The 24,419-nt window shown below is 38.2% G+C and overlaps 1 protein-coding gene across 1 annotated transcript; it reads right to left on the bottom strand.

Moving 5' to 3' along the window:
- Window positions 1–397: 397 nt before the first annotated feature.
- LOC586563 (tumor necrosis factor receptor superfamily member 16) lies at window positions 398–5,080 on the bottom strand. Its single transcript, XM_030974369.1, has 4 exons — window positions 4,459–5,080; window positions 3,287–3,503; window positions 2,748–2,887; window positions 398–2,378 (listed from the first exon to the last, which is right to left on the bottom strand). Exons 1-4 carry the CDS (start codon window positions 5,051–5,053, stop codon window positions 2,050–2,052), a joined length of 1,281 nt encoding a protein of 426 aa, XP_030830229.1. The 5' UTR covers window positions 5,054–5,080; the 3' UTR covers window positions 398–2,049.
- Window positions 5,081–24,419: the final 19,339 nt, after the last annotated feature.

Raw genomic sequence — 24,419 nt, 5'->3', positions numbered from 1 at the left:
CTTTTCGATCTAAATTTAGTTTAAATCTCGGTACATATAGCCTTTTATACTCTCCTCTTTCACTCGTCTCCCTTCCCATCAACTACGCTTCTTCTACATCATGACCCCCCCCCCTCTCTCTCTCTCTCTCTCTCTCTCTCTTTATGTCTCTTTGTCTGTCCCTCACTCTTCGTCTGCCTGTCTCTCCTTTATCTCTTTATTTCTATTAAATTATTTCTCTCATCCCTCTCTCCATACCCATGTCTCTTCCATATCTCTCTCTCTCTCCCTCTCCCTCTCTCTCCCCCACCCTCTCTCTCTCTCTCTCTTTCTATATCCATATATTTCGCCATGCTCTATATATAAACTTGATTTCAACGAACATTTCGACGCGTAGTTTATGAACACGAATACTAGCTTTTTTCTTGTTATGTCAATGTCTTTATACAAAATCGTGATACTATTTACACTGCACTTGACAAATTATATCAAATAATTAGTATCCATATTTCATACATTCTTCTTTCTCCATGCTTACAGATAATCTCCCAATTTTATTTCAAGTAAACATTCAAATGTTTCTCAGACATCGCAACAAATAGTACAATAATTAGGATAATAAATATAGCCACATTACTTGGGATAAAAAGATCACACTCATCAAAATAGTATACACGCCAAGGTTAAAAATTGTTTACTTATTACTTATTAGAAAAGCAGCACCTTCAATGTAATTCATCACGGATCGAAAGAAAGTTGTAATACAATTAGCTTAAATGTCTTTTGGACAACGAGGTGGTCTGCATGTGTTTTGACGCCATTCATCGATCTATGATTACAAATGTTAGCTCGCCTGAATATGAATATTAATTTACATCTAAAGTCAACAGGTGTCTCTGATATTTACTATTTTCCCAGTTATGATGGATAGAGATACATTGCAGACGATTTATTAACAAGTTTGCTAACGCATATAAAACCTTACGCTATCAAGTTCTTTTATAAGATGTTAAAAATGTCAAAACTACATTTGTTTTCTTCTAACGGCAGTTATGGCATTGCCTTCATAAATACGTGACAAAATGTAACCACACCCCATTCTCCCCCCCCCCCCCGCACATAGACTCTCATAAGCAAAACACGACTCCTTCAGGCACCCACTATAATGATTGATGAAAGTCAATCAAACTTAATGCATGAGGGGCCAGCCCTACAAATTAAAGTGCTGCCAAAATGATCTACCAGAAGTTCAACAATTCCACAAGAAAAGTGTTATATCGTGCGTCTGAAAACTTGTCTTCTTCTTCTAAGCAATCTTTGAAAGGTATCACTATAGTCTTCATAATACGGGCTTATGTAGAAAAGAATTTACATTAAAGAATTAAAGAGATTGCACCATGTAAATGTAATTATGAATATTCAATGTTTCAATACAAAATGAATGATTCTCATTTTCTCTCTTCTTTGACTTTTAAACACTACGATGAGTTACCAGGTATGATGTACCCTACTGAACATTATACAAGTGCCGATCATAATGAACAATAATATTGTGTACACTTAGATGTATTTTACAACGCATTAATAAGAGTTGTTCTTTTTAAGTAAAGGGTCTCGACACTATTAGACCCTACCAACATCAAAAGCGACTCGGGGAAGCCCCACAAGATAACTTTTATGTATAAAAGTCCAACGCTGCCATTAACAAACTCCTGACAAAAACAATGCTTATTCTGACAGAATAACAAGGCAACGTAATAAAGCAAGCAACAGTATAGTGAAAGATTTAATTCTTATTAATGCTGTAGAATAAACACTTTATCGATGTAGATTGTGTATCTTTTATAGTATACTGGAGGCCTAAGGGTTACAAAAGTTATATGAAGCGACTACTCAATAATTTGTGATTTCGAATTTGGTGCAATGTCAGTCTTCGTCTACCTGGCAAGTACATATCAATATTTTAAATTGGAGTACAAAATAACCCACCTGTAACCTATATATACAAAAGAGTAACATTGTTTACAATGAGTCCATTCTACATTTTAAAAATAGTTTTCGCAGCAGACATCATGATCCTGGAAAGTGATAAGCACTATACGTGAAGATGGGTATTAAATCGGCAACGTCATTTCGTCGTATCCTCCTAAGCGCTTCGACGAGCGTCCCGACGGTTGCGCGTTTGATATCTCTGCTATGCAATGAAATGAGCATAGCTCTGGCGGGTGGTGTTGATCCTGTACACGTTTGAGCGATGTGAACGATGTCTAGATCTGAGAATCCTAGTTCCCGGGCCAAACCTCTCCAGTCACGGCCGTCCATCCGTGCGACCGAGAGCGAGCGTTCTACTTCGTAGCGTTTGTCTGAAGGTAGCTGCTGGTAGGGCATCGCACTCGGAACTGAAAATAAAACCAGACGAAACATATAATTATATCATAATATTAATAATGTCAGGCTACATAGATAAAGAGGTCGAGGAAGAGAAGAGAGATAGTGGTAGAGAGAAAAGTAAAGAGGGGTGGAGGGGTGCCGGATAGAAGACTTAACACCCTCTAGAACGTTCAACAAATCGGCGATGGGAAGCAAGGAGGGGACCTTGATACCTAAAATTTGCTTGGAGGATCTGATTTGTGTGGGGTGAGGGCTATATTGATTCTGGTTTCATGGGAGAACAATTATAATTATCATTCGGCGTCAGTCCTTTTGGGGTTTAACAAGACAAGTTTATTAATTTCTTTACTGGCTATAATATCATGCTAGTGCCTTACCTGCCATGAGTGGCTGTCTACAGATACTGCCTACACCTGACCGATCTAGGGCCGAGTCTCTTGATGCATAGCTCTGACCGTTCTTCAGTGAGAGTATAGAGATTGTGTTTCCTTCAATATCGGTATGGCACGAGCTAGACCTGGTTTAAAACAAATCAAAGTGTAACACAAAAAACGTAATCATTTTACGAATAATGGTTGCTTGGTAAATAGGTTTCCTCGTGTTCCCCCTTCGGACGGGCCGTATATGAGGGATACAGGGCTGGATAAATTTCAAAGTCGACAATATGGGAGAAAGTTCTAAGTTTTAACAACCAAACTTGAAGATATATAACAGTCATTAATTTTGTGTGTCATTACTAAACAAGTTCTGTACATGTTGAATATATTCCTTATTTCAGTTCTGTATATCATAACTGTCGCAGAATGAAATTTGACTTGTATTAAAACATCCGTGACAAATCAAGCTGTAGCGAACGGATCTGAAACTCCTTCAATTTTATCAAGATTTCTCATAAGTTCTTGACACGCCAACCCACCTGGTCATTTTCTGAGTCTGTCTCAGCTTCATCTTCTTAAACGACCATTTCTTGAAGATGACGTAAGCGAGCAGACCGAAGATGACGAGCCCGAGAAGGGTACAGAAGATGGGTACGACGCTGAAACCTGACGATGTCCTGTTCGATCTGGGGATCCATGCCGTCGTCGTTATACCATCGTTCTCTGGTCTGTCCGTCACTGCTGGTATGTAGGTATCTGTGTAGAAGTAGGAAACACAAAATGAAATTGAAATAGTTTGATTTTAGTGAATACGGTAGAGGAAAACCCTCACAAAGCACACGCAAAATATTATGAAACGAAAGAATATATATTAAAGAGAGATGATTGTCTTGCGTTGACTCTACTTGCTGTCATTTTTAGATTGATCATTCCTTTTCATTTTTATCCGAGATTGGTATAAAATGATTTCTTTCTAAAGTTGTCTATCGCCCTTTCTTAAATCATTTCTTTAATCATGTTAATTGAAAACTTGATGGATCATTAAGTTTGCTTCCTGCCACTAAAGTGGAAACGTGTATGCAGGGGCGTACGCAGGATTTTTTCAAGGGGGGGGGGTTTTAAAATATTTTGCTCCCGAAAAGTCGCTCAGTGGGGGGGGGGGGGGGGGGGGGGGGTAAGCGGACACTTTTTTTTTTTTTTTTGGAGGCCAAAAAAATCGCAACGACTCAGCCGGCAGAAAAGTCGCTCAGTGGGGGGGGGGGGGGGGGGGGGGGGGGGGGGGGGGGGGGGGGGTAAGCGGACACTTTTTTTTTTTTTTTTGGTCTCAAATTTCAAAATTTGACATTTTTTTACGTATGGGGGGAGGGTAAGGTCACCTTATTTAGGTTAGCCGTGGGTATAATTTTTTTTTTTTTTTTTTTTAAAAAAAAAAAAAAAAAAAAAAGCCAAAGGGGGGGGTTTAGGTTTTTTTTAGGGGGGTTTACATACATTTAAATACCAAAGGGGGGTGGTTTGAACCCCCAAAACACCCCCCCTGCGTACGCCCCTGCGTGTATGTCATAGCGCAGTCACACCACCTCCATACCGATTTATATTCCACCAAATTTTGCCCATTCAGGCGAATGGCAATTTTTATTCGTTTTATATAGCGTCGGTCTGGTGTCGGTCTCGGCGGTGTAACCAGAATGTAAATGTGAAAGTATGACTCTACCTGAACAGACAGTATCTGAGATATCCGTACACCGCTTGAGTACAATGCTGCCTTCTCTGCAGACTGTACACTTTTTACATCCTTCAGTTGAACTGACGATGTCCGAGTAGGTTCCATTCTCACAAAGCTCACACCTCGAGCTCTGTCGAGGCGAACATGGAACTGCCGCGCCGAACCCAGGAGGACAGAACATACATTGGCTGCACATCGAGGCGGTCCCTGTAGCCGGAACGCCGCTTTGTGGGTCCGTTCGGAAATAATTCGGCGCACAGTCGCACTCTGTGTCTTGCATGATGCTGCAGGATGACGTCATCACTTCGTTGTGGCTACATCGTGTGCAGGTTTGACATGGCATCAAGTGACTTGTGACGGAAGAGTACGTCATACCTGTTTCGCAGATGGTACAGATCGTGTTGGTGGCGTTGGGGTCCGAGCATTGTCGATGAACGCCGAAGCCGTCCGGACACTCTTCACAACATTCACCGGTAGTGGAATAGACTCCCGTCTTGCATTCGGCTGTTTCCGTAACTGTAGAGTTCATCGGTATACCAGTTGGTGTGAAGGATGTCGAAGGTTCCTGTGTTTCGGCGGGCATGGTGTTCTGCAATTAAAGAACAATTATATATTCCTGATTAGTATGCTGGGTGTGACTCGACAAAGACTTTAAATCAATCAACACGATGAAGGCAACTTGCAATCACGTCCCTAAAAAGACAATTTCATAAATGTCAAAATAATGTTAATTTGATCAAGCATAGACAGTCTGATTAAAAGGATTGGTAATTTGTTAGGCCTTTTAAAGGCCACAATTTGATACGAGTATCAGCAAGCTCTGCCAATGGATTGTCAGAATTACATTATAATGTTGTATTGCATTAAAATAATTCCCGACATTAAATTGAGTATAAGAAATTGAATATATTTATTTGTTTACTACTAGACAAACACCGGGATAAAACATCTGTGGATATACTGGTTTATCCGCATCCTGTTCCCCCAAAGAGGACTTTTTAAATAGCGCCATCAAGGGGTAGAAGCTACGATCTATTGATGGAATCACTCGGCCCCTGAACGAGTATAAAAAAAGTCTCGTGAGTCACCATTTCACACCGCATAATAAACCCGAGTCGTATACTCGTCTGCGGAGGTTATGGGCAGGTATAAAATTTTGATGGGGTCAAGAAGCGGCACCAACGAATCAAACAAAAATGTCCATAAAAGAACACTGCTGTGAGATGGTTAGTAGAGATGGAAGGCAATGGTTTATCCCCACCTGCCGCTAAGCCAAAGAGTCTGTTGATTTTATGAGAGGAAAATAAAAAATGGCTGGAGAAGGTTGATACTGTAACGAGAAAAGGAGTAAATTTGTTCGCCCGGTCGTGCTGACGTGTATTCTCAACGGGGAGTGTAATAGGACATGACATGCGACGGGCCCGCACGGGGAGTCGACAAGCTCGCCTATATATATCGAGATAGGGAGAGGGATGGTGTTGTTTTACAGGAGGGCGTAGCCAGGGGTGGTGGGGTAACCCCACCCCTTGAAATTCATTAAATGAAGAAACGGATTTTCTCGAGACGGCGAGGGAGAAAATATGCCAGAGAATACTATCGATAGGGAAGAGAGGGAGAGAGAAATAGAGAGAGAAAGAGAGAGAGAGAGAGAGAGAGAGAGAGAGAGGGGGGGGGGGGGGTTATTGGCCGAGGGAGAGACAAATTTAAGAGATGGATGATACATGTTAAAAAGGGGATTTGAAGGATAACGAGAGTGTACTGGAAGATACATCAAGATACAGGCAGATAGTAAGTTATATTCATGGCTTGCTATGGGTTCTTTTTTGTGTTTTTGTTTGTTTGTTAATCCCTAACTCTGACCTCTACACAAAAGTGTGTAGGCCTACATCCTCGGGATAATGCTTTTATAAATTTCTCATAGTTTGTTAGGACATGGTAAAAAGGGAAATCAATGGTGATCGTAATCAGCAATATAAAACCATACAATGTGCACGTGTGTCTCGTTTTCATATTAAAATGATATTGTAAGCTTAATTCTTTTTTGATATGCCGGAAACGGCAAATTCGTTCAGTACAATCTGCCCAATGAGGCAATGACAATCCCAATCAACACATGCATTCTTGAAATATTTCCCCACAATACTGAACTGACCGTGAAACATGATGTACCACCTCTGGAAGCCATCTTGATACAAAGAGATAATTAGCACAAGTTTACCACAAACCGATGACTTGTGCCGAGACTATAACGTGTTCTCGGTGACCCCTTGAAAAGTGCAAACGCATGGTGCGTATTATCATCATTTTCTCATCTCCGTCGTGCAGTCAAAAATTCGCGGTCATGCAGCCTAATATCAATTAGCTAAAAAATTGATAATGCGGGGTCGAACAATAGGCGTTCGGGTTGGATGATTATTGCGTTTTTGGTGGGATGGCCTTTGAAAGCAGGGAAATATACTCTGGCACAAGGGACGGTATAGGGTGTGTCATGAAACTAGGTTGCGAAAATAGTACTTTGGTGATTGCGCGTGCACTATTCATTATCGGATAAAGAAATGTTCGAAGTCGAATTCGAGATGAGTTTGAATGTAGTCAGTATTCTATATCAGTGAAAGAAATCTGATGAAAATTTTGTTAGAGCTAGTGAAAGGCTATTTGTCAGTTCATGAACGTAGAGAGTCGTTATTATTGTAATTCTGTATCGGAAAATATCGTTTGTTATGAGTAAATTATATGGATTAACGATTACAAAAAATGCTTTCATAATACATTGCTGATCAGATCTAAATTTTCCGTTTACCAAAATAATAGGCAAATAGTTACATACATAATAAAAGCGGCAGATAAAGTGACTTTTATTGTCACACACTGTATAGTTGTAAACACTTATTAAAATAATTAATAAACTAGGTTTGCCGAGGGTTCAATTTATCAATGAAGTGATTCAGCAGCAACAGACATAATTAATGATGAAACTGTGTATTAATAACTAATCATGCAGAACCATTATATCAAATTCGGGTATGTGTCGTGAAGAGAAAGAAAGATTAATCATCGCTGGCTCATAAACATCACAAAGACATGGCCTTGTTTTAGTTCACATGGTTGGGGGAGTGCCTAGATTGCCATTTTCAAGGTGGAATATTGCAGAGAATTACTCAATCGAGGCGACAAAGAAGGAGTGGATGGGAATATAAAGAGAGAGAGAAAAAAAGGGAGGGTGCGGAGGATGAGAGAAGAAAGCAAAAGAGCGAGAGAAACGTTTCACAAATATGAATAAACTATTTTAGTCACAGCCTCCAAAGATCTAAAGAGAAAGTTGTATATTATGAAAGGGCGTATCGAAAACAGACAAGAGAAATGTTTGAAACACTAGCTTCCGACAGAATACGTTCGATTTGAAACTAATATGGAATTTGCGAAAACCAGTTTACGAAATGAAGAGTATTTTCCCTCTCTCTCTCTCTCTCTCTCTCTCCTCTCTCTCGTTCTCTCGTTCTTTCCCGCTTTTATTTCACAAAAATTCCTCCCTTTTTATTACACTTCCAGATTATCACAACTCAATCGAAATGAAAAAGAAGCCATCAACGTGATCGCTTGTTTATTGGAAGGCATGGTATTTGAAATCCGTCCCCGTAGTGCACTGAAAGTTTAGAAAGGCGACAAAAAAGGCGCCAGAGTAATTTCCCACGTAGTTGACCGTCTGCGCGATGTCCGAGCTCGGGCGCCATTTTTGATTTGCTGGAAATAGAAAGCATCAGCAGTGAAGCTCACAGAAATAGTGCATTGATTCGTAGCCATGGATTGCTTCTATGACTGAGCTGATGGATTTCTATATGACTACCTTTACTTTTCTACGTTTTAAAAGTATAACTCCTTTATTTTATGCACTTGTGTCGTGTGTATCATGGTTTGATATGACGACAAAAGAAACAATAATTTGTGGTGCATACACTTTGTATGATATAATTTAGGAAAAAATGGTGATTCTCAGTCATTCCTCTTTCTATAATAACATAATATCTACCTCGAAATAAGGGTGCCTCACTGTTTTTAATTTATATCTTTGCAAAATGGTAATGCTAAACAAAAAGTTATTTATCGTCTTTTATTACAATTCGTCAAAAGAAATGGTCAAGGGAGCAAAAAAAATTACAACTCGTAAGTTTAATCCATCCGTTTCAATAAAAATAGTCTCACAACGGCTCAACATGACACACGCATCTCTAGTCGGGGTAGCTTGAAGTCGTGGAATTATAATCATCCTCGCAACTTTCTCAAATGCAAGAATATGTAGTGTCATAACTGTATCATTATCCTTATCAATAACAATCAACTCTGTATCTATATTCTGAACAACATTGCATCTTCGTACGATCGAAATGTTTTTACTTCATAACTATACTCTTCCACGTCAGTCTAAAAGGTGCCGGCTTGGCATCCCGGCTTGGCATTTACCGACTATGGGCTACATGGTTGTAATTACCCTTTTATTACAAGGTAAATTTGATGAGTCGTGAGATAAGTGATAGGAAGCAAACATTCCTTGACATTTTAGATCCTTGTTGCATAACAAAGGGCAATAATGTAGCAACGTTTACACCCTATTAACTTGTAGCTTGAGACTGTTCTGTATAGCAACCTGGGATATACTTACCAGGGAGGACATAAACCATGCTTCGTAATACCTTTTTATCTGATGGAAAATCTACATGTATACTTGTGTCAAGTTGTATACTTCAATGTTGACATTGAAATAAACGCTGATTACCTCCTCATCTCTCCCTCTCCTCTCTGTCTGTCTCTCTCTGTCTGTCTCTCTCTCTCTCTCTCTCTCTCTCTCTCTCTCTCTGTCTCTACAATCATCCTCTCTCTCATCACCTCTCTTTTTCTATCACTGTCAATCTCCATTTGTCTATCTCAGACACATGTTCAATTCAATTCAATTCTCTCTTCAGTCATGATGAAGAACGCTGCAATAGCACAAACCTGTGGGTAACATTAATCCTTAGTAGTTAGTTTGTTGGGATATTGCAAAACAAATTAAACTTAACTTGTCTTGACTAATTCCATTCTGTGAAATATAGAAGTGATAGCCCAAACTTAGCCAATAATTGTTTATGTACCGCAACCTCCATAAAAGTAAAATGCATTATTATGCCTAGAATGAATCATTCTTTTAGTTGGTGATCTTATTCGTATTAGCATAATACAAATCCACCAATTTTCTCGAAACAGGGCATTTTTAAAACAACTTTTTAACAATTCAAATGTATTCCATAGACACTGTCCTCGAACGCGACAGACTAGACCCATGCATTCAAAACGGGGATAGCTAGCAGTAAACGACGACAGTATTGCAACACCAGGCGCGAACTAAATTAGAGCGCTAGCTCTTGAACAAGGAAGTCATCTCATGAAAACTTAATTCCCCATCACGCCCGCGATGCAGGGTCTAGATGAAGGATGATAATTGAGGTTGTGAGTGCTTTTCAATGATCCGTTGCCAATTAGAAGGAGGTAGAGGGAGGAGATGAAGGCGGGGAAGATGATAAGGAGGAAGAGGAGGTCATATCATCATCTTCCCGAGTGTGATCTAAGAGCCTTAAGAGCACGTAATATGGAGTTATGGGCGTGTGCTTTAAAGGCAGCCTTCTGTAATAATCACGCAATTATTATCAAGTAATGGTGGCTTCATCCCTTTCGTAAATAATGCCTACTTTGCCAGACGGTTTATTATATAGACTAATCCAGCCCTGGATACAATCGTGGTATTTATTTTACTACTACATTCCCATGACTTGTATAAAATTATATTGCCCAAAAGGAAAAATAAAGACGTTACGTGTTGTGCTCAATAATTGGGCAATAATGAATTAAAGCGAAATCTTCATCGAATTCGCGATAATTTGTAGAAAATATTGTTAGAATTAGAATCCGAGACCGAGTGATAATTTATGCAACAAAAACACAAGTATCTAAAATAAAAGATTGTCAACACTATAAAAGTCAAATGGATTACATCCTATTGGATTCTTGCTTGAGTGAAGGGCAGAAAGTAACTTAGATTATTATTATTCGCTTGCTGAACATTTTTACAATTACTTTTTTTGATCAAGGGAACATCACTTTTGGTGCAGACTACAAATTTGATATTCTGTCATTTCAGTGCAGTCGATTGTAATCATTGACATGACTCATAATACACAGCGAACATCGTAAAATGGCGCCAAAAATTTGGTCACAAAGATCATAAAAACTGTTGAATTCAAGAATGACCTACATTATAAAAACCTGTAACAATATTATCCTGCGAATCTAACACTTTGAATCTATTTTAGATCGAAATACTCCTATTTCATTGTGTTCAAATTCCAAATACTATTAAAACGTTGGTTTCTAGTTGACAATTAAGTATACATGTATAATCAAAGTGTAAAAAATCATAATAAAATTGGTGTTTTTGTTGTTGCTCTGTTCATACATGTTTAAGAGATAAATAGAGAGAGAGAGAGAGAGAGAGAGAGAGAGGCAGACACAGACAGAGAGAGAGAGAGAGAGAAACTAGGGGAGAGAGCGAGAGAGAAGCTGAGAGGAGGGGGTTCGAAGGGCCATGAATTCACCCCTGCTTGAGGTCATATTTTCTGCGCATGCCCATAAAAGGTCAATCCAGGTCATGAGTCGGCTCGCCACTATAATCTGGTAATGGTTTTGAGTTACGTTGTTGCCAAGAGTCAGCCCTGGAATGATCAGACCGATTTTCTTCTTTTTCGAGAGTGTGGAGAAAGAGAACAGATATAAAGACCATGGTTTGCAAAGATTGAAAAGAAGAATAAATAAAAATAGACAAGAATAAATAAGCATATATACAGATAGTGAATAAATGTATAAAACGACGTCACTTAGAGGGTATCCATAGTAACGAGGATGTGAATGCCTACCTGCGGCATAGAAATGATATTAAAACTGGACCGTTCAATAAAAAATTGTTCAGATATTAGAACACAAATCGAAATGTTTTGAAAGAGAAAATGATCGGTAAATATAGATGGGCCTACAACCTATGAAGTGCAGCTGCTGCTGAGAATGCGATATAAAAACCCTTAAAATGTATGGATTCACATCATAACGAGGTTCAACATAGCAAGATGGGGAAAATGGTATAATTGTGCAACTGAACGGGCTATAAAATACGAACCTCTGGCTATATAGGTTTTCCGTTAATTAAGAAAAGAGCAAGGTAGAAAACAAGGCTGTAAACCTTTATGTTTTAGAGGAATAAATCTTCAACGTGCAGCTTTATACTTCATTGTGTACAGATAGACATAAAATGTCCAGCATATTTTAGTTTTACTTTAATCACATTACGGTCCAATCCCGGGGTCCAATACACTAAAACGTTTGTTTGCTTTTACCAGTCTTCAACATTATTATGTATTAAGTAAAGTAAGACAAGTTATTTCTTATCGAGTGTTTCGCGGCAACAATCTTTCATTGAGAGTCCTATTCTGAATGTTACAACATCCTTGACATATCGTTTCTCTTTTCAATTTCGGAAAGAAAATCTCGTTCCCTTGACATATAAATTCCATCCTGATCGGGTTTCCAAGTTCAGCTTATTGCTAACACCATGGTATCTATGTAATAACACGTTCCAAAGTCGACCTCTAGCCCCCACTACACGTGTTTCTCCAATTTTCCGATTTGAGCTATAGTCTAAACTTTCCAGTCGTTATGTTTGTGATGTCACATTGAAAGATACAATGCATGGTGCAGAATTCAAATCGAATTAATCACTTTGAACTAGTTACTTTTCACTTAATATGATTAAGGGATTGAATAATCTGATGCTATTACGGACACGGTTTATGAATCGAGTTTAAATTCCTATTATTGAAGGAAAACATTTCAAGCGCCTGGTAAATTAGGTTAGATTTGTTTGTGTCGGCTGAAAGTACTATACACCTGGTATATATACAGGTCACTGTACTATGTGTTGTGAAGACAATACTTTTATTCTGACTCATTTTTTCCCTTTTTACTCGCTTCAAGTCACTGATTTGAGCCTTGGAGTTTAATCGTTTTTAGACCCGTACTTTGCACCTTCAAAGCCGGAGAGACAAAAACCAAAGGGATAGTCAACTGTGACCGGCAAATAAATACAGGAGTGCCGGGGTGGGGTGGGATGGGTGCCTTGTTATGTTGAAAGAAATATTTTAAGGCTTAATTTTGGTCAACAACTCCTATGTTACAAACAAAATAAGGCATGAGAGCCACAGTATTCATACATAAACGTACTGCACACAATCCAAATCAGCTAAATTGTAGGTGAGTATCAGATAAAATGATCTTTCAGACTGAGTTGTGTACGACGCCGGATGAGTAACGAATTTTGAAGTGCAGTATCGGTGACCCAGCCTGTATGAATTGGACTGAACACCTGGTAAATAGAAAATGACATTGTGGGAGAGGGAAGTACAGAAGATGAAAGATAGGAAGAGTGAAAGACATGATCGATGGAACATTGCAAAACATTTTGAGAGAACAAGAATGAGTGTATTAACATCTGCCTGTAATATCCGCCGGCCCTTTGAGATGACTCGCCACGCTGCCCGGTGAAAGACATACCCATGTTAAAATCTAACACCACGCCACCTTTGAAGATCACCGCTCTATACACAAGTTTCTACTCCAAAGGAAATTAGCATGTCACTTCTTACAAAATTGCATGCTTTTTATAAACCTAAAAATGATTACTATTCGAAGAAATGAACCATATTTGATAAAATCACAATTCATGTAAAATTATCAAAATATCAAAAGAAAAGAGGGAATTTTTTTGGTAAGATACAATGACGTTTAGTCGAGGGAGGCCTTTTCTACATTCCAAATCAATTTCAGAGGAAAACGGCGACCGATCGAACAAGGTTGGCATTTAAAAAACCAACGTCCACACGACTACTCAAGCACCCTTGTATTGCCAGTACGCAGACATCAAGAGTAGGACATTTTATTGAATCAAAATTTTAACGAAGCCCTTAAAGACGACCAGAGACGGTGACGGTATTCGGGAGAGATGGGAAGAGGACTCAAGAGAGGGGCAAGGGGGTGGGGGGGGGGGGGGAGTGAACGTGCCCCGTGGATTGGGCATTTCAACGTTATACCATTGACCTGCTGTGTAAAACAGTCGAATTTCCTATCTTTGTGGTGGGTGGGACCGTGGGTACACCGATTATTACAGCTATAAATACCAGCGTCACTTCCACTCGGATTGTCGATTCATCTCAGTCATACACTGCTTTATATGAGCGATCCTCAGAGTATACATCTGTGGTTTTTCCTTCATCCTCCGTTCTATTCTGAAAACTCTTCCTCCGTTCATTCCTATACATATTTTGTCAATGTTCGATATTGTTTGTTCCTCCCTCCCTCTCTCCTTCTCTTTAGGCCTGTGAGTCCTAAGTGATTTTTCCTTGTGAAATCAGCCTCCTCTCTAAGATTTATTTTGGTACAGTTCTTTACTACCTATGTTTCTGTCTGTCATCATCCTAACCGTGCTCTCTCTTTATTGATCATAAATAATCCCCTTTGTATTCTTCCCCCTCACTGATCTTGTTCTTCTAATATAATGCATTAATCTTAATCCACTCCTTTGTTTCTTTTTTTCCTCATGTTCTCTATAATTTCTGCTGAATTCTCATTTTAATCCATAGGCCTTTTTCTAATTTTTGGGTATGACCCTCTGCCCTTTTCTTAATACCATCACAGTGCAGGTGCTACGTTTAGTCTAAGATCAGTCGAGCCTAATACTGAAATTGATGAATTCATTTCAAGAAACGCCTAAAGATATTTTATCATAAGTTATATCAGTTATATATCAATAAATACCATGGGTACACCCATAAACACAAATAAATAGTTACAACAAAAAAAACACTTTCCCAGTGTATCTAAAGAACTTTGTAGAAGCGAATTGTCTAATCCAAATGAAAGAGGGGAAACCCCGATATAATTCAAGTGCAGGGTAGAGCAGAATTGGGAATATCAATATTATGAAAACACCAGTGGCATGAAAATAATATATCAAACTACCGCTCGCAGGAGTATAGTCTCAGTTCAGAGACCCCTATCGCGAGATCATCGAAGGACAAAAACGAAATTATATTAAAACGTCTTACGTGTTCGCATTTTCATTAATTTCCTTGTAATACTCATTTCTCCTATCTTCTTCTCATATTTTCTTCCCCATGTATTCATACTCCTCGCCTTCAACCCCTGCTTATTACGGCGTCTTTCAGTTGCTCAATAATATTATGTCATTTACATTTTCTAAGTTTTATCTCCAGTATTCTTTAAGGCCATTTTTTCCTCTTCGTCTTCACATTATTCTGATCTCCATTTGAAAGCTATTATGTTTAATAACGCTGACAATATTATTTGTGATGATATTGCTTTTTTGCAAACATGGCCTTTAATTAGAAAAGTAAATGTCATTACATACGTTCTTGTACAATGTTTACATCATTAAACCTTAGGGTTTTCTGTGTTTTCTTCAATGGAAAAAGAAAATACTCCACAAATATTTAATGAATGCTGGATAAACACACACCGCACACGCCCACAAAGACAGGTTGGAATGGTCTGTTTTTTTAAGACTACTTGGAAGTGCGCCTTCGTAACGGAGTCACGCCTTGGTCGTCTGCGAGGGAAAATTGACGGCGGTTTTTATACCTCCTTCTTTGTGGAGAGGCTTTCTTGCCCTCTCAGCTTTCTAATCTCACGGTTAATGAATTTTTATCTTGTGAAAGTGGTTCGTCGGGGACTTGATAAGTGTCTTAAAGGACACCTCTCAAGTTTACTTAAGACGGCGTCGCCTTTTCCGTCATTTTCATATTCGTTTTGGGATGTTGAAATATTTCCTTTGATCTCGACCTTCTGTCAACTCTCCATTCTCCCCGCAAACACATCTTCTTCTTTTTCATCTCTTGAAGGAGTGATGTTGTAAACTTGACCTTGGATAAGTACGAGGAACAGACCGCGAGCAGTTCCTAGAAAACTTATCTGAATTAAGTTGATATTATTATATTTTTCAGACGCCATCAACATTCATTAAAGGCTAAAGTTATGAGCAAAGTATTGGTAATAAATATAATATACCTGACTGATATCGAATTACCAAGAATGCATTGTATAGTCTCACATCCCTGCTACAACCAAACTACAGCTGCAAATCAATTACCATTAATCTCTTTCTTTCTCGCGTTACCATGGATATTGCTAATAAAAGGGATGGAAAGGAGGTCGGGTTGTTATAATGTCTTCTTATTTGTGTTTAATGTCACATCTTGAAGGTAGAAGCGTGTCAGCACATCGCTGGGTCCATCATGAACGTAATAATATCATCACCGCTGTTTTCTTTTGAGACACCGTATAGTTGGCACGATACACAGAGCAAACCAATAGTACATTGGATATTACCAACAAGAGGGGAAAGAGAGGGGAGAAAAAATGACGGTCATTCGCTCTAATAATGAGCCGGTAGGCCGAGATGCTCCATACTGCCGCATCAATTCGTTCTCTCTCTCCCGCCCTCGATAAAGGGAGGAAGGAAAAAAATAGTCTCTTTGATCTCCACCGCCACCATAGACAGTGTTTTATCATCGTGGTCTGTCTGCGTTTTATTCAGTCCACTGTTATTCTCTATCTAGTTCACTCTTCTTCCTATAGCAGCATGCAATGTACTCCTCCATACCTCGAAATGTAATCATAACTTTGCTTCCAGTCTCTCTTTCTTTATTTATATGTCCTCTCCTCTTAATCTGACTCTCTCGCCCCCTCCATTGCATTAAATTTCCATCCCTTATAGCTATTCATTTAGCCCGTTTCTTTTCTCTACTTCTTCTTCATCTTCTTCTTCTGTTTTAATGTGTGGATATCCATCTTCATGTTTATCTGTGTGTCATTTACGCCCACATCCTCGTTGATGGCACAGTCATTAATTTAGCTTAGTAAAATAATTATGCCCATTCTCCGAACTCTTTCATATGTATCTATTTCAGTTCAGTTTAGGTAAGTTCATTTATTTCATAATCCCATTGAAAATACAATTAAAACATAAAAAATGCACACACGAAGAAAACATAGAAATATACAGTTTTATGAGAGAAAATAAAAATATTCAACCGAAAAATTAACAAAGAAATATGATTAACAGGATTGGTAGCAAACAACGCTGAGGGTTCCGTTAAGTCGCTTTTCATTTTACATCTAATTATCAATTGATCATTATCTATCCGCTCCCTCCCCCATGTTCATTTTTTTTTTAATTTTACCATTTTTTCTTTGAAGTTATGTCGTATCATTAAGGTGGTGTTTGGATAATGGCATCATTAATCATTGTACTAATTGGATTGATAACGCAAACAAGCGTTCTATGACTCATCAGACGGTTATTAACGCATCAATATCATCAAACATAGTCAACCCCCTGACGCTAACTGAGCGCGATTCTTTGCGAAAATCATGCGGACAATATGAACATTGTTGCATCAGTTATATCTTAATTACTTTAATCACATGGCAGATATTATCAGAGCACACTTAAAACTATAGCGTAGATACACTCAAGCCGGCGCTTACAAACACAGAAATACACAGAAAAGAAGCGTGATCTGGGGCAAGAAGTCAGCGATAATTCCAAAGACATGTCAGATATTGATGTGGTAAAAAACGTATATTGTTTCATGATTCCAAATATTTTGCGATTATTTGTTAATCAAGTTCCTCGAAAACCCTTAACATCACGTAGGTAAAGTAAATGGTCGCGTATAGTTAAACATGAACCAAGAGGCAAAGGATGCATATATTAATTTCATTTTGTAGATTAGGTCAAAACATGCTCTTTCGCTTATTTTACTACTTCACCGTATACACGTTCATTTTTTCGGTATCGATTTTTTTGGCCATCGTGTTGCCAATTGCGTTCATCGAAATAACGAAGGGGCAACCGCATAGGAGGGTGCACATATGCGATTCATGACGAGCATTATTATCATTGGACTCGAGTATCTAAAGAAACGAAGCATAGGAGTATAGGCTTCCGATGTGGAGGAAGCAGAGGGGAGGGGGGTTCGAAGGGGATGTAGCCCCACCCCTTCTGAATTTAGAAACTGTCAATAATTGTGCAGCGATGTATTCTCTTATTTCAACCAAAATTACATCATAATTGCAGACTACATGATATCCCACCAGATGTAAATATCGAACGTGTTCACCCCCAAAATCATGAAGCTTAAAGGTTGACATTTTGGGCAAGAGACGACAACGCCACTCCCCCTCGCAAAATGACCGCACGCTCATGGTCCTAGGCGACGTAGGAAAGTTCAACAAACCAACCAAATCATCGCTGATCGATCGTAGTGACAATAACACAAGGCAGAGCATATATGAACTCCAACAAACACAATATCAAGAACAGAATAAAATTGAGATTTCCTTTTATCATCAACAATGTCCTCGCCTTTAGAAGCTTATTGTTCTCATCAGTCACTCATCTCATGTGTTCTAAAGAAAATCTCCAAGCTATGGAGCTTTGATTTCAATATTTTGGAAGGGAAGGATGGATAAGAGACCACGGTTATGGATGAGTGATCCATAACGTCACTAATGCTATTGGTAATCTATAAGCACCAAGTCGTCTGGCATTCAAGGACGTACTCTATTACAAAAATATCCATTTTCAATAAGAAATGGAGAAACCGATAAAAACAATAGTACAGAAATAAATACTAAGTTATGCTTTTATAACAAATAATGCAAAGCGTCTCCATGAGCTTTTCAATTAGCAATAAAGAGATTTACAGAAAAATTAAATTCCAAAGAGAATTGGGCACGCAAAAAAAAAAAAAAAAAAAAAAAATCCTGTCCTCAGACCCGTCAGCACGTCACAAATATCTTAAATACTTCGATAATAATAAATAATAATAATAACAACATTTATAATGCGCACATATCCACCCAAGAGATGCTCAAAGCGCCTAACAAGGTAAGTACATTGAACAAAAATAATTTAACATAATTAAATATAATGGATTATTCTGTAACAGGGGCATAACATGGGTCCAACCGATGAGGGGCCAAGGCAACACAGGGGACGTGGAGGGGTTGGGGGGGGGGGGCATCGGTCTTACTCGGTCGATGAAATGCGAATAAACAAGGCAATAATTATCGATCAATGATACATGTACTTTAAAAACGATAAAACTTTCTGCTTCTCAAGTGGCACTGACCAAAGGGCACAATAGGTCACGAAAGGGAGTGGGTCCAATCATCGTCTTTTTAAACTGCTTGTTTGGGGTTGGGTATTTGGGTTTGGGAATCATTAATGATTCTCCTTGAAAAAAAATTCTCTCCAGGTTCTCTTTCTCTCTCATTTCTCCCTTCCTTATCCCTTTGATTCAATTTTTATTTGTCGTTGTTCAGACTCAGTACATGAAAAGAGAGCGGTACAGATGGATACAGACTACAGTTCATGATCGCGAACAGAATGAAGTCAAGTCATCAACATGAAACTGATACTTTAAAAACTTAGAACCTTCTGCTTCTTACCCGTCACTGACCAAAGGGCACGTAAGGTCACGGAAGGTTGCTGCACTGCGTTATAATGAATATTCGAGCGTGGCTCACAGAGGATTATTAAGATTATGTAGCCTCAGAAGAGGTGACACGATTTCTTTAGTCTTATGTCTCCTCGAGCTACTTCAATCCGATTAACAATCGTGCCGTTACTTGAGGCATTTTAGCTACTTCTAAAAGATATCAGGCGAAATGAATGCTTTGATCCTTGCCTATTTATGCTCTTGTCATGTTACACGTTCAAGATTAACAAAAAGGGAATGAACATTATTTTTTCTTAATCTCTAATAGCCTTCGCTAACACAACATTTCTCTTTATTCTTATACATAATCATGCATATACAATTCGGTTTCTCTTTGGTGTCTTCTAGCTAGAAAAATGTCATCTCATATATGTCCTCATGTTTTATCCATTCTTTCTCTTTGTAAAAGTGTGGTATCTATCTTGTCAAAACTGCATTTTCATTATGATAAAACTAAAGGCATTGTGAATGTTTATAAGGCTTAAACATGATTAGGCCTACAGTCAGGTCTCCATGATCTTATGATTTTTAAAAACAATAACACTGTCCGAAATATTTTCTCGATGGCAAAACAGTAACTGTGTGATACTTATGTAAAAACATAATTGCTAAGACGGCGTGAACATAAATTTTTCTCATTTTGTACATCTAATATGCAGCAAGCATTTTTACATCAACATTTCTTGTCTGTGATATTTTCTTGAGATCGAGAGTCATCATGATGAACCTCATCCTCCCCGCTCTTTTGTTCCCCTCTCTCCCCTCCCCCTTGCTCCCCTCCTACTCCCTCTTACCCCTCTCCCCGTCCCCTCTCTCTCCCTCTCTCTCTCTTCGTTGAAAGTTTTCGTTGAAAGGATGCGTCAGACGGCATCCCATTGCTTTGTTTGATGCTCTGGTTTTACGATTTTTATGAGAGGAATAAAAACGAACCAAGTGAGTGCCTGTTTCGCCATTAAAACGAAGAACATGCGCAAGTGTCGGCTTTAATCATCATAAAATATCACCGAAAGAAATATGAAACTTTTTTCTTTCATCCTAGAAGTTCAACATCTAAAGGCATACACAGTCATAAACATTTGCAATTTTAGTTTACAAGGTCAATAAGATATCTCACCTTTATATAATTATACAGTAATTATAATGTGCATCGAGCTTAGGGTAATGACTGGCATGTTAAGATGGATATCTTGAGAGAAAAAAAAATCAAGTTACCAAGGATTATTTTAAAATAAAACTGTAGAAATCAAGCAGCTAGTACAGACATGAGTAAAGTGGAAAGGAAAAAACACGACTCAACTAGGAAAATGTGTATGGAAAATGTGTATGGAAAATGTGTATGCTATTCCATTTGATGACATTATCTTTTCAACAACACTTTTCTCTTCACGGACACCTTTGCTTCCTCCTTCTGTCCAGACTGTCTACAAAATTTATTCAGACGTATACATTGATTTGTATTTGTTCCAGTTATTGATAGCATTGAAGGCATATTAATATAATTCTGTACATGGGATATTTGTTTAGCTAAATCAATTTAGCAACATATTTAGTACACTTCCTTTGTCTGTTACAAAATGATGATCCTATGTAAAGATTTTAATGTAAAACCGTAGGGAGTCGTTAAGCCTCGGCAAACATCGTAACTGAATTTCGGCCTCTCTACGGTGGTCTATTACCGACACAGTTTCTATTTGCAAAAAGCCATCAGCCGGCAATTCGTGATACTTCGGAGAAGTGAAAACACTATGAATATCTTTATGGTGGTAATATGTTACAGTAATGTATTTTTTTTTTCGCTCTCTTACCCAAGCCCCTCCCCTCAGTTGATAGCAGCTCGAGAAGGAAAAGAATTAAAAAGAATTGTGAAAATTAATAGATAGTTGTCAAGTAATATGCCTATGCGTCTTCATGCACGCGTTCGACATTTCAATGTGTATTTATTGTTAAATTTAATCATACCTGTTTGGTCTTAGTCGTCAGTGTTTACATATCAAAGTACACTTTGTCGAATTTTCATCAGTTGATACAAATTGATAGATTCAAATCAAAGCATATATGGATTTGAATAAATTAATAAACTAAAAGTGTACGTAACAGTATTTTATAAATACGAACTATACATTTTGCGCATTGCTATCACCTCCCAGGACGTAGCAGCACCTCTTAAAAAATGTCGTCATCGTAAGATCTTATTTTTAAAATGCAATTTTCTTTCTCACCGAAGGAGGTAACATTTTTGGTCGAATAATACATGTTTCCCACGCCTTAGGAGTAACAGGAAAAGAGGGCATGCAATATTGAAGGCAAAGTTGGTTACTGTTTCAAATTTGTTCGTGCACTTGTCGTTACATTGGCAAAGTATTATCGACGCCACAGGGATGCAGAGACGCTGGTTAGAGAACATGCTATGCCCCTTGGCTAGGCGCAAAAGGGGGTCAATTATGACCCCCTTTCTTTGTCCATAGCGGCGTCTCTTGGTGTGGTTTCAGGGATACCACAAAATGTCATTAGAATGACCCGTATCCAAACACATACCATGAATCACAAACACTGTTGTCTCTTACGTACATGTATATAATCTTCTTTATTTTGAAATGAAGATTATAAGTATGCTGGCAATATTGATACAGAATAATATTACTAGGTGAGTGTTTAACCAGGTTTGAATGTTATTTCAATTGCCATTAAACAATTCTAAAAGCATTATTGTTGAGTTTCTTAGTTTCAACTTTCATTCAGGCCTAAATCAGAATACAATAACCCTGTCAAAGTATTGTTTTCACCGGTATCAATTCCATTGTTGGCTCCTTACCGTTCTCTCTCTCTCTCTCTCTCTCTCTTTCTCTTCCTCTCTCTCCTCCCTCCCTCCCTCTATTCCACTCTTTATTTCTACTTTCTTTATTAAATAAACCCATTATGAATTATCTATAGTGGAACATTATAAGACCAAAGGATACACTTCGTCGAATAATCCCGAAGTAATTGAATCTACTAAACAAAAATTCAATCACAGAGGATTAAACCCCAAAATCGAGGTCGCTATCGATAACGCCAAAAAAGAATCTCTGTGTGTTGATCATAGAACGGTGTCGTCTGCCACGAGGCATGGAAAGGAAAGCACATTCGTCATTTAACTGAACAAATTATCTAACTGGAGGGAAGAAACATTATCTGGCGTGTCGGCATGCGACAAAAGAAAATCTCCCGGGCTGGGTTTCAAGTTGAAGGTTCGTCATCCGTTTTACGCTGCTAATCTGGCGGAACGTCTTCAAGTTAGTGTAGTCGCCTACATTCAGTCCCACGTAATTCAATCAGCGTAGGGTTATGATCCCAAGTAATGAACAGGCGGATGGATTGATTTATTGATTGATCAGTGAGACTATTTCATTGTTTATTCATCTGAGTAAAATGGTTATTGGCTATTTGCGGTCTTCACCAGGATAGTTTAAGGTTGCTAGAGAAGTTTCTTTACTAGGGCTATAAAAGTAAACGAATCTAGTCAAATTTAATTTCAGGTCACGTGTAAAATAAATCAGCGAATTAATTTTGGAAGCAAATAAACCAATACGATAGATAGCATTTATTTTTTTCTAAGTAAATAAGCTACGTTTTATGACAGTGACAGAGATTTTCAGAGGATTCGAGTATCGTGACTCTGTCTTTTTGTTGTTGTTGACATTTTTAAAACACTTGTTATCCGGCTTCCCTGTCAATCAAGGTTAACTAATAATCAAAAGCATAAACATAAAGCAGAATTGTTTTTCGCATTTCAGAAAACTCGACAGTATATCAAGACTAAAGTCTGAGCGAGTAGAATGCCATCGCCACGAAAAGAGGGTCCTGGTAATATTAGATACAAAAAATAATCAGCCGAAAGCTTAGAGGCGGGAATATTATCTTATAGCTCGAATTCGACGCATAAATAATTATCATATACGGTATCTGAAAATGTACTATAAGTAAACGAAAATATACCAGGTATCAATTTTATCCGCCTGTAATGAACACCAAAGTCTCAAGAGCTAGAAATTCATAGAATAATGATGCGAAATGAAGATTAGGGTACGATCAAGAAGTAATTGGGTGGTAAAATCTTCTCAACAAGGTTCTGGTCTTTAAACAAAGTTAAACATAGATCACGATGCTGTTCAAGATGCTGGTCTTATACTTTAATCTAAAAGTAGAAAATAATTAGCACAAGCATTATAGAGTAAGATATAGGAGTATAATTATGAAGGCGTTTTCTAGCCAGCGGTGATCTGATACAAGTTATCCCTCATGAATATGATTGATGGGGTATTTCATATTCAGGGTGCAGAAAACCTATGTGCCCATAAACAAACGCTATCTGTTAACCGAGAACATTATACCTCTCTCTTATTTCTGTTTTCCAAGTACGCTTTGCAAACATTTAAAATGTACTGGGGGGGGGGGGGTGATAATCAATTTTATATGTCTTCCTCAGGGTAACATTCAGCTGGCCAAGTGTTTTCCAACACTTTGCCAAAAATGATATTACATGAAGATAATGTACTGCGCCTCCCCGCTTCCTTGACCAGAAATAACTTCTTAATAAATTGTTTGTTTAAATTCATTGTTGAAAATGGCGATGTTATCCTCCTGTTTATCATATTCGTAGTTTCCCCAATCATCATTAATAGTATTATCAATATGATTTAAACTATATTACTTTCAAGATATACATAATTATCTAACAATGTTAAACCTGAACTTCACATCCTATATACATGGAGACTCACACTTCGGCTGATACTTCCATTGCTCTTACTCCCGTCTTCAGAAGATATGAACGTAATAATCAATTGCATGATAACTATGTAGACTATCATCCTTTCATATCACCGAAAGAATCACGCTCCGGTTGTTCCATTCATCGTTCTTACTCCCTTCTACTGAAGATATGAAACTAACATCATTCAGAACATGTTTTCTATTCAAATTTAGCACACCTATAGTCCAATTATTAAAACAATTATATTATTTTTTACCAACAGCAGAAGAATAGGTCTTTGGGATTTCAATCAGATATTTCGACTCTGCTGACGTATTTCTCCATCGATTGGTATTTTTGCAGTAATGTGTATCGCGATGTTGTTGATGAACGCGATGGTGATGATGAAGATGGTGAGGAGGAGGAGGAGGAGGGAGATACTATTGATATTGATGGTGATAATGATGATGGTGAAGATGAGGATGATGACGATGGTGATGATGACGATGGTGATCATGAAGATGTTGAAGATGATGATGATGATGACAATGTCATGAATG

This window comes from Strongylocentrotus purpuratus, unplaced genomic scaffold (genome assembly GCF_000002235.5).
Source record: "Strongylocentrotus purpuratus isolate Spur 01 unplaced genomic scaffold, Spur_5.0 spur5_scaffold_7, whole genome shotgun sequence".
Classification (NCBI taxonomy): Eukaryota; Metazoa; Echinodermata; class Echinoidea; order Camarodonta; family Strongylocentrotidae; genus Strongylocentrotus; species Strongylocentrotus purpuratus.
Note: the sequence above shows the minus strand (reverse complement) of the source record. Positions and strands in the feature narration are given on the sequence as shown.